This window comes from Harpia harpyja, chromosome 12 (assembly GCF_026419915.1).
Source record: "Harpia harpyja isolate bHarHar1 chromosome 12, bHarHar1 primary haplotype, whole genome shotgun sequence".
NCBI lineage: Eukaryota > Metazoa > Chordata > Aves > Accipitriformes > Accipitridae > Harpia > Harpia harpyja.
This window is the reverse complement of record NC_068951.1, coordinates 12,556,818-12,569,626: the sequence shown is the minus strand read 5'-3', so window position 1 is coordinate 12,569,626 and position 12,809 is coordinate 12,556,818. Positions and strand designations below refer to the sequence as shown.

The following is a 12,809-nucleotide window of genomic DNA, read 5'->3' as shown; positions in this document are numbered from 1 at the left end:
TCCCCTGCGGTCTCGGGAGTGACGGCGTGTTTCCCCCCCTGGGGGAGCTGGGCCGGGGCGGTAAATGCTGCCTCGGCTGCTTATATTTCAGGCGTGGGGCTGCTGGCTCTGCCCCGGCCAGGGCACACAGGCAGCCCATTGTTGAAGCCCCTTCGGCGGCGGCGGAGAGCAGGTAAGGCAGCTCCAAGCATCAATGGTAGCTCTGTCTGCTGGCGGGGTGGGGATGGAGCTGCCAGCAGCGCCGGCGCCCGGCCGGCACATGGGGAGCTGGAGGGTGGTGGTGGGGCACGGTCTGGCGGGACCTGGCAGGGGGCTGGCAGCTCGCTCGAGGAATGCCGGGACGCCCGAAATCTCAGTGTGCCCGGGGTATCCCAACTCCGATGGCTTCAGATCAGCTTCTCTGGGGCTTTGCTGCAGCACCCTACTTCCTCCGAGCATCACCTGCGGGGGCACCCCCCATTGCACCACTCGCATCCCCCTTCCTGAGCCATGGCTGTCGTCTCCCCCATCCCTTTGACAAACACCTCGGCAGCACTTGGGCATATTTTCCCTGTTCAGAGATGCTTTTTGCTCAGCAAATAGGGCAGGGCTTTTATTTTCAGAGCGACTTCAGGCCAAAGGTCCCATTTCTCGCAGCAGCACTTGCTGCCTGGCGGCTGTGTCCCTCTGGGGACCCCACAGCTCCCGGCACACAGCTCCTCTCCTGCCGAGCCGATAAGACTTTGCTTTCCTCTAGTGGGAAACAACCTGACTCTGCATATTTGAGCCCCTCGCGGGGGTTTTCTGTTGGGCAAGTACTTTTTTTGGGAACATTTAGTCTCTGGGCTGCCAGTAACTAATCCCCGGCCGCTGGCAGGGAGAGGCTGCCCAGCTCCGTGCCGGCTGAGCAGAAGGGCTGGTGCTGTGCCTCGCTTGGTGGATGTGAAGCCGGAGATCCCAGTGGGTCACCGCTTGCTGGCAAGTTTTGCCAACCTTTTCGGGACGTCAAGGTAGCTGGGATGGCAAGTCTGTGTGCGGGTGCTGGGGGATGAGGGGCTTTTGGCTCAGTGGCATGGGGGCTGAGCCGGTGCTGGGTGTGCGCATGAGATAGGAATGTCACATGTGTCCTGGGTGGAGATGTCCCCAAGCCTTTTTGCAGAGGGCTCATGCCCCAAGCTCTCTGCCTGTGGGGTGTCCTCTGCTGTGTGCAAGGTCAGGGCGGCGCAGCCTCCGCCAGGCACCTGGTGTGCCTGGCTTTGCAGTGACACCGGGTTTAATGCCACCTCCCTGCCCAGGATGGCCTCGCTGCCCAGCCATGGGGCTGTGGCACATCCCCATCCTGATGAAGCAGGGACAATTGGTGGAGGACGTTTCCCGAGCCACGAAGGCTGGTGGCTGATGTGCCGGGATGGGAGCTCTGATGTCACCGACCCTGTTAGCATGCGGTGGAGTAGGATGGGAGCTCAGGCCCCCCCGCCCTGCAAATCTCACTGGATTTGGGGCAGGGCACCTGCACCCAGCTGGGTGCTGGGGCAGGTGCTGGGTGGCAAAGGCTCGGGATGGGGTGAGCACCCCGTTTTGGAGTGGAGGGGCTCCCTGCTGAGCGGGTGGGCTGTGGTCCCATCACAGCATGTCCCTGTGCCATGTCCACTTGTAGGTGCCACCAGGATGAAGCCAGGGCTGAGGTCCTGCAAGATGCACCCAGGCATCTGGGACGGGGCTGTGGGGCTGGTGTCCATGCAGTGACGGCCCCAAATGACATGTGCTGAGGTGCTTGGCAGTGCCACGGTCCTACCCATGCTGCACCAGCATCCTCTGGCTCAGTGGGCGTTGGGGACGGCGTGCTGCCCCAAGGGTTGGCTGTTGCTCCTCCGCTCCCTGCCAAGCTTGTGTCCGTCTGTCCTACTGGCCGGCAGTGCTGGCAACACAGGGCTGGCTGTGCTGCCTGGGCGAGTGTGTCGCTGGGGGATGTGGGGAAGGGCACGGGGGCTGTTTCTGGGTGGCAGCCGCCAGTTTGAATATATGTCACGTTCCAGCTTTAATTACAGTAATTGTCGGAGGGCTGTGCTGGCGCCTGCTCTGGCTCCGAGGGGGAGCGTGAGCAGCTCAGGTGTTTGATGCTCAGTGCACAGAGGAGTCCCTGTCCCTACCTTGCCATTTGTCCGCAGCCCAGAGGCATGTCCCCACATGCCTGTGGGGACACAGCCCATGCAAAGTGCACACACGCATTGGCACGTGCCTGTCTCCAGCCACAAATAATTTGGTGGTTATAGCAGCTGGCTGGGAGGTGAAAGCCATGCTCAGCCTCAGGCAGAGTCTGGCCCCGGCGGAGATGCTCTAGAGCCCCACAGATTAAAGGGAGCTCTTGACCATGAGGCTCCAGCCCCGGGGTGGGCACACTGGTATGTAAGCAATGCGGGCGCTCCAGCAGGACAGACAGATGAACAGATGGAGCATCCCAGTGTCTGGGTGGCTCCTCCGGCACAGGTCAGGCAGGCAGGACTCCGGCTTGTCCCCATGGGTCAGGGTCTGCAGCAAGACCCAAGCATCCCCGAGTGCCTGGGCTCTGCCCTGCCTGCTCCTGCTGCGCCAGGCACTGGCATCCCCAGATCGGGCGCTGTTGGCATCCTCATCATTGGGATGACCACCTGGCTCATCCCACGGCATTGGGGCACGATACTCAGGGAGGTCCCGGAGTGGGCAGCGACAGCTCTAGAGCCTGTTGCACTAAACAATTAGCACAAGTGATTGGATCATATGGGTAACCCCAGTGCTTGGAAAAACTAAGATTATCTCAGGCCCTGTTATCTTTTCTAGAGGCCCAGGATTAAGCTGGCGTGGGGGAATGGTGCAATGTCCATCTGTCTGTCCTTGCAGTCTGTCTGGCCTCGTGCTGCGCCTGCGCAGATGCTGGAGGGACTTTGGAGGTAGCGGGGAGGGGATGTGTGTGGGGGCTCATGGATTAAAGGAGGAGAGGTTGGGCAGTGCCCAAAGTATTGGCAGTATTGGAATTGGCGTTGGCATTGGTATCGGCACAGCCTGGCCAGCGGAAACGGCTGGTTGTGCCGAAATGCTGTCAGCAACACGCAGCCCTGCTGGCCCCGCTGCCCTGCCTGCACCTGGCACCCTGGTCACCACTGGGGCAGCAGCGGCACTGGGACACCTCGAGGTGCTGCCCCCTGCAGCTCTGACCCACTGAGTCTGGCCAGCGCTGCAGGCAGCGCAGGCAGCGCAGGCAGCGCAGGCAGCATGATGTCGGCAGGGTTGGGACCAAGGGCTGCCGTGTGAACGGCGTCTCGGCAGTGGAGCACAAGGTGGGGTGGGTTTTGGGGTCTGCCCCCATCCCGCCCCAGGCAGCGCCGTCTCTCCTCCATGTGGAGCCGGCAGCCACTCCAACCGGTTTATGGGTCTGGGCGGTGACACCACGCGCCTGAGGCCTGATGGAGGGCTGGGAAGAGCTGGTACAGACGCCAAGGAACAAACAAGAGCCGCTTGTGTCCTGCCGGGCATGGAGCCCAGCAGCGGGGCAGGGACGGTGTGCTGCTCCCCCAGCACAGGGCCGCAGGGGGCTGGAGGGTGGACTGCTGCCGGAGCAGCCAAACCCACGAGCTGGGGGGAAACTGAGGCATGAAACCGTGGAGGGACCCCATCTGGGTGATGGAGCAGGAGGTTGTGGCAGAGACATCCTGATGCCCGGACACTGGCTCTTCCCCTTCAGCATCCCAGGCTGAGCCCCAGCAGCTTCCCTTGGCATCTCCTGCCTGCCCACAGGCAGCAGTGGGATGCACTCCTGCACCTGGGTGGCCTGATGCCAGTCCCCTGTGTCCTCCTCTGTGGGAGCAGCCGGGATAATAAGTGTCATCGCTGCGGGGAGAAATGCAAGTGGAGGAATCCCGGGAAACTGGTTTTACCCCTCCGTCTGGTGCTGGCGGCAGGACGGCGGCTGCGGCGGTGCTCCTCCCTCGGCAAAGGCATATAATGCCTGCCATGGTCCCGGCAGCCGGCACTGTGCTGTGGGAAGTGGGCAGGGGTGCAGGCAGCAAGCGATGGCCTCCATGGGGCTGCAGGTGCTGGGCATTGCCCTCTCTGTCATCGGCTGGTTGGCCTCCATCCTCTGCTGTGCCCTGCCCATGTGGCGGGAGACGGCCTTCGTTGGCAACAACATCGTGACGGCCCAGATCATCTGGGAAGGACTGTGGATGAACTGCGTGGTGCAGAGCACGGGGCAGATGCAGTGCAAGGTCTACGACTCCATGCTGGCCCTGCCGCAGGACCTGCAAGCCGCCCGCGCCATGGTGGTAGTGGCCATCGTCTTGGCCGTCCTGGGCACCCTGCTTGCCATCGCCAGCGGCAAGTGCACCAGCTGTGTGGAGGACGACACCACCAAAGCCAAGGTCATGATCCTTTCCGGCATCATCTTCATCGTTGCCGGCATCCTCATCCTCATCCCCGTCTCCTGGTCGGCCAACACCATCATCCGGGACTTCTACAACCCGCTGGTCACTGATTCCCAGAAGCGGGACCTGGGGTCGTCCCTCTACGTGGGCTGGGCGGCCTCCGTGCTCCTGCTGCTGGGGGGGGGGATCCTCTGCTGCACCTGCCCCCCCCAGGGTGAGAAGCCATACTCTGCCAAGTTCACAGCTGCTCGCTCGCTGCCAGCCAGCAACTACGTCTAGGAGCCGCTGCACCTGCCTGGACCCCCCCAAGACACACCAGGGAGCTGGGACATCCCGGGGTGCCCCTGGCCCCCCCCGGCCGGGCTGGGGGCTGGCCGGGAGCCGGGGCAGGGAGGGCTGGGCGCTGGGGTGGTGCAAGGGGGGGGGCAGACAGAGCTGCCTTTGTTCACTGGGGGATTGAAGCTGGTTCTTTAATCTCGGTTGAGACGGGGAACAGGGAGATCCTGTCCTGGCTGCCCCCCCCCCCCGGAGGGGGTCCTGCTCGCCCTGGAGCACCCAGCCGTGGCATTTTCTCCAAAAAACCACCCGATCCCCACCCAGAGCATCTGCTGGCTCCCAGTATTGGGGTGTGCCGCATGGTGATGCAGCTCCCAGCGCTCCCGGGGGCCTGTCCTGCAGGTGGCATGGGGCTCTCGCCAGGTAAAACCCCCCAGGACGCATCCATCGGGGTGGGCAATGGTGCTGGTGGGGACACCAAACCTGTCCCATGCGGTCATGGGGTCGTGGCGGATCTGCAAGCCGCAGCAGGGTCTTGAGGGGCAGCGGGGGCTCTCACCTGCCTGTACCCTAAATTTTGACTTTGACCTACTTTTGGGGCTTGGAGTGGCTGTACAAATGTGTGATTTCTCGTGGCAGCTCCCCGGGGCGGGGGCGTCATTATCCTGGGAGTGGGAAGGCAGCGGCTGGGCTGGGAGAACCGGTCGGGGAGGCGGGAGCAGGACTGTGCACCTGCATGGAGGGGGGGGTGGCTCCCGGACCCGACCCCATCCCCTTGGGTGCACCCATCCATGGTCCCCCTCAGCAACCACCCGAGCGGGGTGCCCGGGCCAGGGGCAGGAGGAGGTGGCTCGCGGTGGCCCCCCCCAGCTGTGCTGCCATCCATCCCCACGTCTCAGCCTTCCCACATTAAACGGCAGCTGCTCAGACCCGGCTGTGCTTCGTTTTCTTTACCCTCTCCAACACCCGCCTCAGTGGCAGGACAGCCTGGTGCTCCTGTGCTGTGGACCCCTGTCCCCCTGAGATCTCCCAAATCTACTCCCTGGAGCCTCCCACGATCCCAGCAGACCCCTGCTCCAGCCGTGGCATCACCCACCGCTCCCCTCCCCGGGCCACTCCAGACCCTTGCTCCCCGGGAGGGGGTGACAACGGGTGCCTCTGTGGCACAATGCCTTGGTGGCGCCGAAGGTGGCATTGGAGCTGCCCCACACCTGTCCCGGCGTGATCTTCTCACCCGAACAGGAAGAAGGTGATGGGCGCTGGCAAGGGCGGGTCAGGGTGCGCTGGCCCCGGGGCTACCTGACGGCCCGGCTGGGAGCACCCCGGGGCCAGCGTGGGCAACGCAGGGTGTTTTGCCTATCTCGCTTCCGGCATGACAAGTTGTGCCAGGGCGCAGCTGGCACCCCACTGGCTTGGGAACATCCTTCCCTCCTGCCTCGGGGTGCGTGGGGACGATGGGTGACGCCAGCTGGGGGTGCCTGGCTCTGGGGGTCTCATCTGGGTCAGGGGGCTTGAGGGCTCCCAGCTCCCCCATCCCTTCACTGGGAACGGGAATGGTGGAGAATGTTACTGCAGCCCTGTGCTGCCGGTGGCTGGGTGGAAATGTTAGCATGATGATCCGTCAAGTGTCCCTGCTGGGATCCATGGGGCCAACGCTTGTCACTGCTGCGGGTGGTCATGCACCCCATTTTGGGTGTCTCTTGTGGTCCTGGTCCCACTGGCTGGGGAGGGGTGCCTGGGATGGGTTCCCATCATCCTGGCCCCCTGACCTCCCGGGAGGCTGCTCTCCCTTTCACGGGGAAAGGGACTTTATTTTTGGCCCAAAGGAGCTTTCATGGCCCAGGGGAGGCAAAGTCCCAGTGCTGGGTGTCCATCGGGATGCCAAGGGATGAAAGGTGCTGGGGAAGGAGTGGGGACACAATGGGGGAGGAGAGGCTGGAGAAACCGAAACCGGGACTGGAGAAATGATGGTGAAACCTCCTGCAAGTGCCGCAGGGTGTGCCAGGCATAGCTGATACCCGGCTGCTGCTCGGGGCTCATAAAAACTCAGCTGGTCCCAGCTGCTAAGCACAAGTGCAAGCACCCATGGGTGCACTCTGCCTCATGGCAGTACAGGGGCTCTGCTCCATGTGGTGCTGAGCAGTGATTTGGGCTGAGCCAGGGGCCACAGTGGCCATGTGTGACTGTGGCGGAGCCATTGGCGTGTCTGGCGTGTCCCCCTGTACCAGCCACCTCTCTTCCAGGGATGCATGACCCCGGGCTCTGTAACCCCTCGCCGGGGGTTTGCCCTCCCAGTGCTGCTCCTGGTGTGAAGGAAGAGTGGGTATCACTGAAAGTGCTGAGCACCACGGCCAGGATCAGAGGCAGACCTGAGCTCTGACCCATTTCCAGCACCACAGAGACAGGAAATCCTGGGTCCAAAGGGTGCTGCAGGGTGGCTGCCAAGGGCAAAGCAAAACCTACCCTTGAACAGGGAGCAGATGGTGCCACGGTGAGGGCAAGGGGGTGCCTCGCCTGCTCGTGCCCCCCAGTGCGATGCTTGTGGCCAAGGAGACTGAAGCACCAGTAACAGAGCAGGGCATGGGGTGGGCGCTGTGGGGTGGCTACCATGGCAGGATGTGGGGTGGGTGGGGTCTGTGCTTTGGAGTGTGCTGGGATGGGCACAGTGAGTCCCTCATCCTGCTCCCCGAAAGCCATCCCCTCCCTAACGCTTGCCATGCACTCAGCCCAGCTGGGTTGGGGTGATGGCAGAGGACTGCCCTGTGCCGTGGGGATGTTTTAGGGGGAAACATGACACACGGGGGCTCCTGCACCTCGGCCTCCTTGGGACCTGGGTGCTCAGTGCCACACGTGTCCCCATATTGACATGCAGCAATGCCCCATGCCACACATGTCCCCATGCCATCCTGCAGCAATGCCCCGTGACACACATGTCCCCATGCTGATCTGCAGCAATGCTCTGTGCCACATGTGTCCCCATGCCGTTCTGCAGCCATTCCCACCCATATGGGGAACAGGTTGCATCCAGCATGAAGGCCATGCTCTTCAGAAAGCCCACCTGGCTCCGGGGCTGTGTCTGTGATGGCTGTGCCCTGTCCCCACAGGTGCTGTCAATGGCGACAATGACGATGCAGCTGGGTGGGCTGATGCTGGCCGTGCTGGGCTGGCTGGGCTCCATCCTCACCTGCGCGCTGCCCATGTGGAAGGTGACGGCCTTCATTGGCTCCAACATCGTGGTGGCCCAGGTCTTCTGGGAAGGGCTGTGGATGAACTGTGTGTATGAGAGCACAGGGCAGATGCAGTGCAAGGTCTACGACTCCATGCTGGAGCTCACCTCCGACCTGCAAGCAGCTCGTGCCTTGGTGGTCACCTCCATCTTTGTGGCCTTCTTCGCCTTCCTCACCGCCATCTCAGGTGCAGACTGCACCCGTTGCGTGGATGACAAAAGCACCAAGACCAGGATCTCCATCGTGGCAGGTGCCATTTTCATCCTGGCCAGCATCATGCTGCTCATCCCCGTCTCCTGGTCTGCTAACAGCATTGTCAGCAACTTCTACAACCCCACGGTGCCCGAGGCCCTCAAGAGAGAGTTGGGGGCTGCCCTCTACATCGGCTGGGCCTCCAGTGCCCTCCAGCTCTTTGGCGGGGGCATCCTGTGCTGCTCTGGACCCCCGTCCCAGCAGGACCCCTATCCCAAGAAGTACAGAGCAGTGAAAACCTGCAGTCCGATGGGCTACCCCATGAAAGACTATGTGTGAGCCACCGCGCCCAACGGAGAGCACCACTGTCCCCATCCTGCCTCCATGTGCCACCCCCCCTCCCTGCCCACATGCTGCCTCCTCCTGCCCATCCCCATGCTGGCCGCACCACCAGCACAGTCCTCCCACATGTGCCCTTCCCCGGCATGCAGGGGCTGTGCTCACGATGGACTATAAACATCTTGGTGCCACCGAGACTGCCTGGGCTCATTTTGAAGCGGTGTGGTGGGGAGAGGATGGTGACGTGTCCCATGGGTGTCGTGCCCTGCCAGCCTGCTGCCAACTTGGAGGCTGCTGCACCAGTGCCTGGCATGTCCCCAGGAGGATGCAGCAGTAGCTAGCCAGGGCACTCCCTGCATATCCCCCAGGAGGGAAACTAAGGCAGGGAGAGGGTGCCGAGAGCCAAGAGGGGCATGGGGGACACACCAGCCTCCCAGAGCTCAGTCCTTTGAGCCCCCAGGGACTGGGAGGCAACTCCAGAGAAAGGCCAAATCCCCCCCCTCCCTGGCTGCTGGGCTCCCTCCCCTGCCCCCTGCAAAGGGTCCGCAGCCCCCCTGCTCGGGGAACACCACACAGCAGGCAGGCAGCGGAGGCAGGAGGTTTATTCAACAGCCAAGTGCAGGGATGGGGACAGCCATGACCCCCAACTGCCCAGGGGACAGTGCTGGCGACAAACAGGGGGAGAGGGGAGCAGGGCAGCTACCCATGATGGGTGCAGGGACCCCAAGACCTGGGGGGGCAATGCAGAGGGGTGACAAGAGCCATGGGGAGGGCGAGTGTGGGAGATGTGGGATGTCCAGGGTGGGGGACAGGGACAGACACAGCCACTGCCTCTTGCTGGGGAAGAGCTCCTGAGGGGAAGGAAGCAACCTGTTCCCCTGGGCCATGGGAACAGGATGAGCAGGAACAGGTCTGGGGGAAGAGAAAAGGAAAAAAAGAAATATCCCAGCAAGAGATTTGGGTAAAAAAATTCCCAAGGGAGCAGCGGAGGAGGAGGGGTGGAGGCAGCATGGCAAGGGGCTTGGGAAACAGGCTGGGCAGGCGATGCTGGGTGGCTCCTGGGTAGGGAGCGGCCACAGGCTCCTGAAGTCCCCTTCAGCCTCATTTCCCACCCAGACCATTAACTACAAAGCTGTCGGAAAATGAGAGACTTAAAGCAGCTGTTGCAGGATGAAAGGCTGGTGTGGTGCTTGGAAAGCTTCTCCAGCTGGGTGTCACCTTGGCACAGCTGCTCCTGGTTTGGACATGGAGGTCTCCTGCACCTCAGGGTGCACGGGGTTAACTCCTGGGGAGGATGAGGATGGGGGACCACAGGATGTGGCAATGGGTACCCACCTCCAACAGCCCCCAGGCAAAGACCATGGGGGTCTGGGGTGGGGAAGATGAAGAAGGATTCTGATTTTGACCATGAGGGCTGAGAGGTGGGCATGGTGGGGAGAAGACATCCTGGACAGGACATGGGTCTGAACAGCCAGGTGGGTCTGCGAGATGTCACAGTGAGGGTCGAGGTGTCGGGGACAGTACCTGAGTGTCAGAGCTAATGGTGGTGCCCATGAGACCCTGGTGAAACCAGGAGACCCTCCCCATGCTGAGGAGCAGGCAAGGCCCCCAGGGGCCAGACCTCAGGGGGAAGGAGCCAGGGAAGAGAATGGGGACGCTCCCCAAAACTGTTGTCACCCTCCAGCAGCCCCCCTGCTCCGGGAGGGGGTCACTGGGCTGGGTTTTACAAGGGGCCGAGTGGTCCCCCCCCTCCCCAGAGCTGCGTCAGCTCTCAGCCCTCCTCGAGGGGGGGGACGGGGCATTTCCGATAGACGTAGACCACCCCAGAGATGTAGCCGGTGCCCTGGGTGCTCTCCTCCTCAGAGGTGGCCCTCTCCCAGCGCTCCACGTCCTGGGCCAGCACCTTCTGCCAGGCTCCCTGCCTCTCCAGCCTCTCCAGCGCTGCCTCCAGCTCCACCTTGTACCGCAGGTTCGAGGGGTTGCTCCTTGTTGTCAGGCAGAGGAAGCCTCCTGTGGGGAGAGGGGACGGGTGACGCTGACACCGGGTGTCTCCGCTGGGGATGGCATCCCCTCGGAAAGGCAGGGGGTGAGGGGAGGCAGTGGGACCCTGCCAGGAGTCAGGTGGCAGGCCAGCGGGCAGCGGTCAGGCAGGCCAGGAAGCCAGCGGGCAGGGGTTGGGCAGGGCATCACACCTAAGCCCATGCTGTCATGCACCCGGAGTGCCACCGCCACCTCCTGCCGTGTCCCCCTGGTTGAGCCCGGCCGGCAGGCAGGGCCAGGGACCGGGCAGCTGCGGCACATCCCTGCCCGGACCGGGCAGCAGGGACAAGGCCACGTCCCGGCTGTGCCACGGGGCCAGCGTCTGCCGGGACCTGGTGTCGCCGTCCTGCCAGCCCGGGGGTCCCAGAGGGGAGGCGACAGCGTGGGGGACGCGGGGACACCCCCTCACCCGGCTTAGTGACACGCAGCAGCTCCGGCACGGCTGCGCTCGGCACCTGCCCCTCGCTCAGGGCCCCCACCACCGTCACAGCGTCATAGTGCTCTGCGGGGACACGCGTGGCATCACCGGGGGCCGGGGGGGACGACCCTCCAGGGCAGCATCCCCGCCCCCGGTGCCAGCCCGTTACCTGCGGGCGCGGGCAGCGGCTCCCGACCCAGGACACAGGGCCGCAGCCGCCGGTAGAGGCCGGTACTCCGCGCCCGCTCCAGCATCCCCGCGCTGCCGTCCACGCCGTGCAGGCAGCGGAAGCCGCGGCGGTGGAGCTGCGGCGACAGACGGACACACGGCACCGTTAGCTCCCCGCCCCGCCCCGCCCCGCCCCGTCCCGTTCTGTTCCCCCCCGGTACCTCCCGCGCTACGAGGCCGGTGCCACAGGCCACGTCGAGCAGCCGCGCCCCGGCGGGCGGCGCGGGGAAGGCGAAGGCGAGCGAAGCGGCGGCCAGCTCCGGTGCCCGGTACTCCAGCGCCGCCACATCCTGCGGGGGGACACGGCGGTCAGCGGCGCCGGGGAGGGGAGGGGAGGGGAGCGGAACGGCCCCGGTCCCCCCGGTACCTGGTCGTAGCGGGCGGCCCAGCCGTCGTACAGCCGCAAGCGCTGGGGCAGCCTCCCGCCGCCGTGCACCGCCGCCACCCGCTCTCGCACCCCCGCCGCCAGCCGCATGCCCCGCCGGCTCCGCGCCCCCGCCCCGGATACGCCCCCAGCGCCCCATTGGCTCCACGCCACCGCCCCCAGGTACGCCCTCCCACGTTCTATTGCTCCGCGCCCCCGCCCCGGATACGCCCCCAGCGCCCCATTGGCTCCGCGCCACCTCCCCCAGGTACGCCCTCCCACGTTCTATTGCTCCGCGCCCCCGCCCCGGATACGCCCCCCAGAGCCCCATTGGCCGCCGGACCTTTGCCGTCACCTCCACCGCCTCCGTTCCGCGCCCTTAGGGGGAACGGCGAGCCGGGCGCGACCAAGTGCGCCGGAGGGGGAGGCAGGGGGCAAGGAGCAAGTGGGCCGGGTGTGACCAAGTGCCCCAAGGGGCCACAAAGTGTCCCGAGGGGGTGGCACCAAGTGCCCCGGGAGGTTGACCAAGTGTGCTGGGTGGGGTGACACCAAGTGCCCTGGGGGGGGTGACCAGATATCCAGGGATGGTGACACCAACTGCCCGGGGGAGGTGACACCCAGAGCCCTGGCAGAGCTGGCATCAAGTGCCCCAGGGCCACCGTTCTCTCCCTGCGGTGTCCCCAGGCCCTCTCCCACCCCACTCCTGCTGAAGACCCCCTGCTCTGTCCCTTGCACGGCTCAGGCGCTGCTGCCTTATCCCTTGCATCACTGGTGTCCCATGCAGGGTGACTCTGCTCCCTGGACGGGTCACCTCCTGCCCGGCCCCTTGTCCCAGCCCCGCAGGGCCCTGGTGCTGTGCTGTCACCTCTGCACCTGCATCTGCACCTTCTGCTGCTGGGACTCACCACCCAGCGCCAAGCGAGTGGTGACCACGCTCCCCTGCCACCACCTGAACCCACCCTGTCCCACCACGGGTGGAGGTGACATCCTAACGCTGAGCAGCTCTCCCAGCCCCCCCGGGGAAGGGGACATCCCCCCCCCGGGGGCAGGTCTTTCCTCTCCTGACATGTCTGCCCATCTCCAGCTGCCCAAGCACTCCCATGGGGGGGTCATTCTGCACGGCCCCTTGCCCGTGGACAAGGTGTGAAGCAGCGGGCAGGGCTTGGGGACGGAGGACAGGAGCGTGGACCCTCAGGGCTGGGAAGGAGGAAGAACATCTTGGCTATATCAGGTTTGGGTTTTGCTCATGGGAAGCACGACAAGAAATGTCACTGAGTGCCAATGCGATGCATGGGGAGCTGGTAAGATATCTCCTCCGGGTCATCCTTCTCTGGAATGCCTGATCCAGG

General features: G+C 64.3%; 3 protein-coding genes across 6 annotated transcripts; 2 read left to right on the top strand and 1 right to left on the bottom strand.

Moving 5' to 3' along the window:
* LOC128149480 (claudin-4-like) lies at positions 1–8,599 on the top strand. 2 transcript variants are annotated; one of them, XM_052804749.1, is made up of 2 exons: positions 1–172; positions 7,757–8,599. In XM_052804749.1, exon 2 carries the CDS (start codon positions 7,766–7,768, stop codon positions 8,408–8,410), a length of 645 nt encoding a protein of 214 aa, XP_052660709.1. In that variant the 5' UTR covers positions 1–172; positions 7,757–7,765; the 3' UTR covers positions 8,411–8,599. The 2 variants fall into 2 exon arrangements, with proteins under 2 accessions (XP_052660709.1, XP_052660710.1); XM_052804750.1 differs by lacking the exon at positions 1–172 and adding an exon at positions 517–989.
* LOC128149481 (claudin-4-like) lies at positions 3,242–5,581 on the top strand. Its single transcript, XM_052804752.1, has one exon. The coding sequence runs from the start codon at positions 4,026–4,028 to the stop codon at positions 4,653–4,655; it is 630 nt and encodes a 209-aa protein (XP_052660712.1). The 5' UTR covers positions 3,242–4,025; the 3' UTR covers positions 4,656–5,581.
* A 397-nt stretch (positions 8,600–8,996) lies between the features above and the next one.
* Positions 8,997–11,582, bottom strand: METTL27 (methyltransferase like 27). Of its 3 annotated transcripts, XM_052804817.1 has the most exons (5): positions 11,464–11,582; positions 11,258–11,386; positions 11,038–11,173; positions 10,860–10,952; positions 8,997–10,420 (listed from the first exon to the last, which is right to left on the bottom strand). In XM_052804817.1, the coding sequence occupies exons 1-5, from the start codon at positions 11,569–11,571 to the stop codon at positions 10,182–10,184; spliced, it is 705 nt and encodes a 234-aa protein (XP_052660777.1). In that variant the 5' UTR covers positions 11,572–11,582; the 3' UTR covers positions 8,997–10,181. The 3 variants fall into 3 exon arrangements, with proteins under 3 accessions (XP_052660777.1, XP_052660778.1, XP_052660779.1); XM_052804818.1 differs by lacking the exon at positions 10,860–10,952; XM_052804819.1 differs by lacking the exon at positions 11,258–11,386.
* Between the last annotated feature and the right edge of the window lie 1,227 nt (positions 11,583–12,809).

Bases quoted from the DNA above. Each gene is read 5' to 3' on its own strand.
- LOC128149481 (XM_052804752.1), top strand. From the start codon at position 4,026: ATGGCCTCCATGGGGCTGCAGGTGCTGGGCATTGCCCTCTCTGTCATC.
- LOC128149480 (XM_052804749.1), top strand. From the start codon at position 7,766: ATGGCGACAATGACGATGCAGCTGGGTGGGCTGATGCTGGCCGTGCTG.
- METTL27 (XM_052804817.1), bottom strand. From the start codon at position 11,571: ATGCGGCTGGCGGCGGGGGTGCGAGAGCGGGTGGCGGCGGTGCACGGC. The intron at 10,953-11,037 runs GTAACGGGCTGG...GTGTCCCCGCAG, and splicing joins GCCGCTGCCCGCGCCCGCAG to AGCACTATGACGCTGTGACG. The intron at 10,421-10,859 runs GTGAGGGGGTGT...CTCTCCCCACAG, and splicing joins GCTGCGTGTCACTAAGCCGG to GAGGCTTCCTCTGCCTGACA.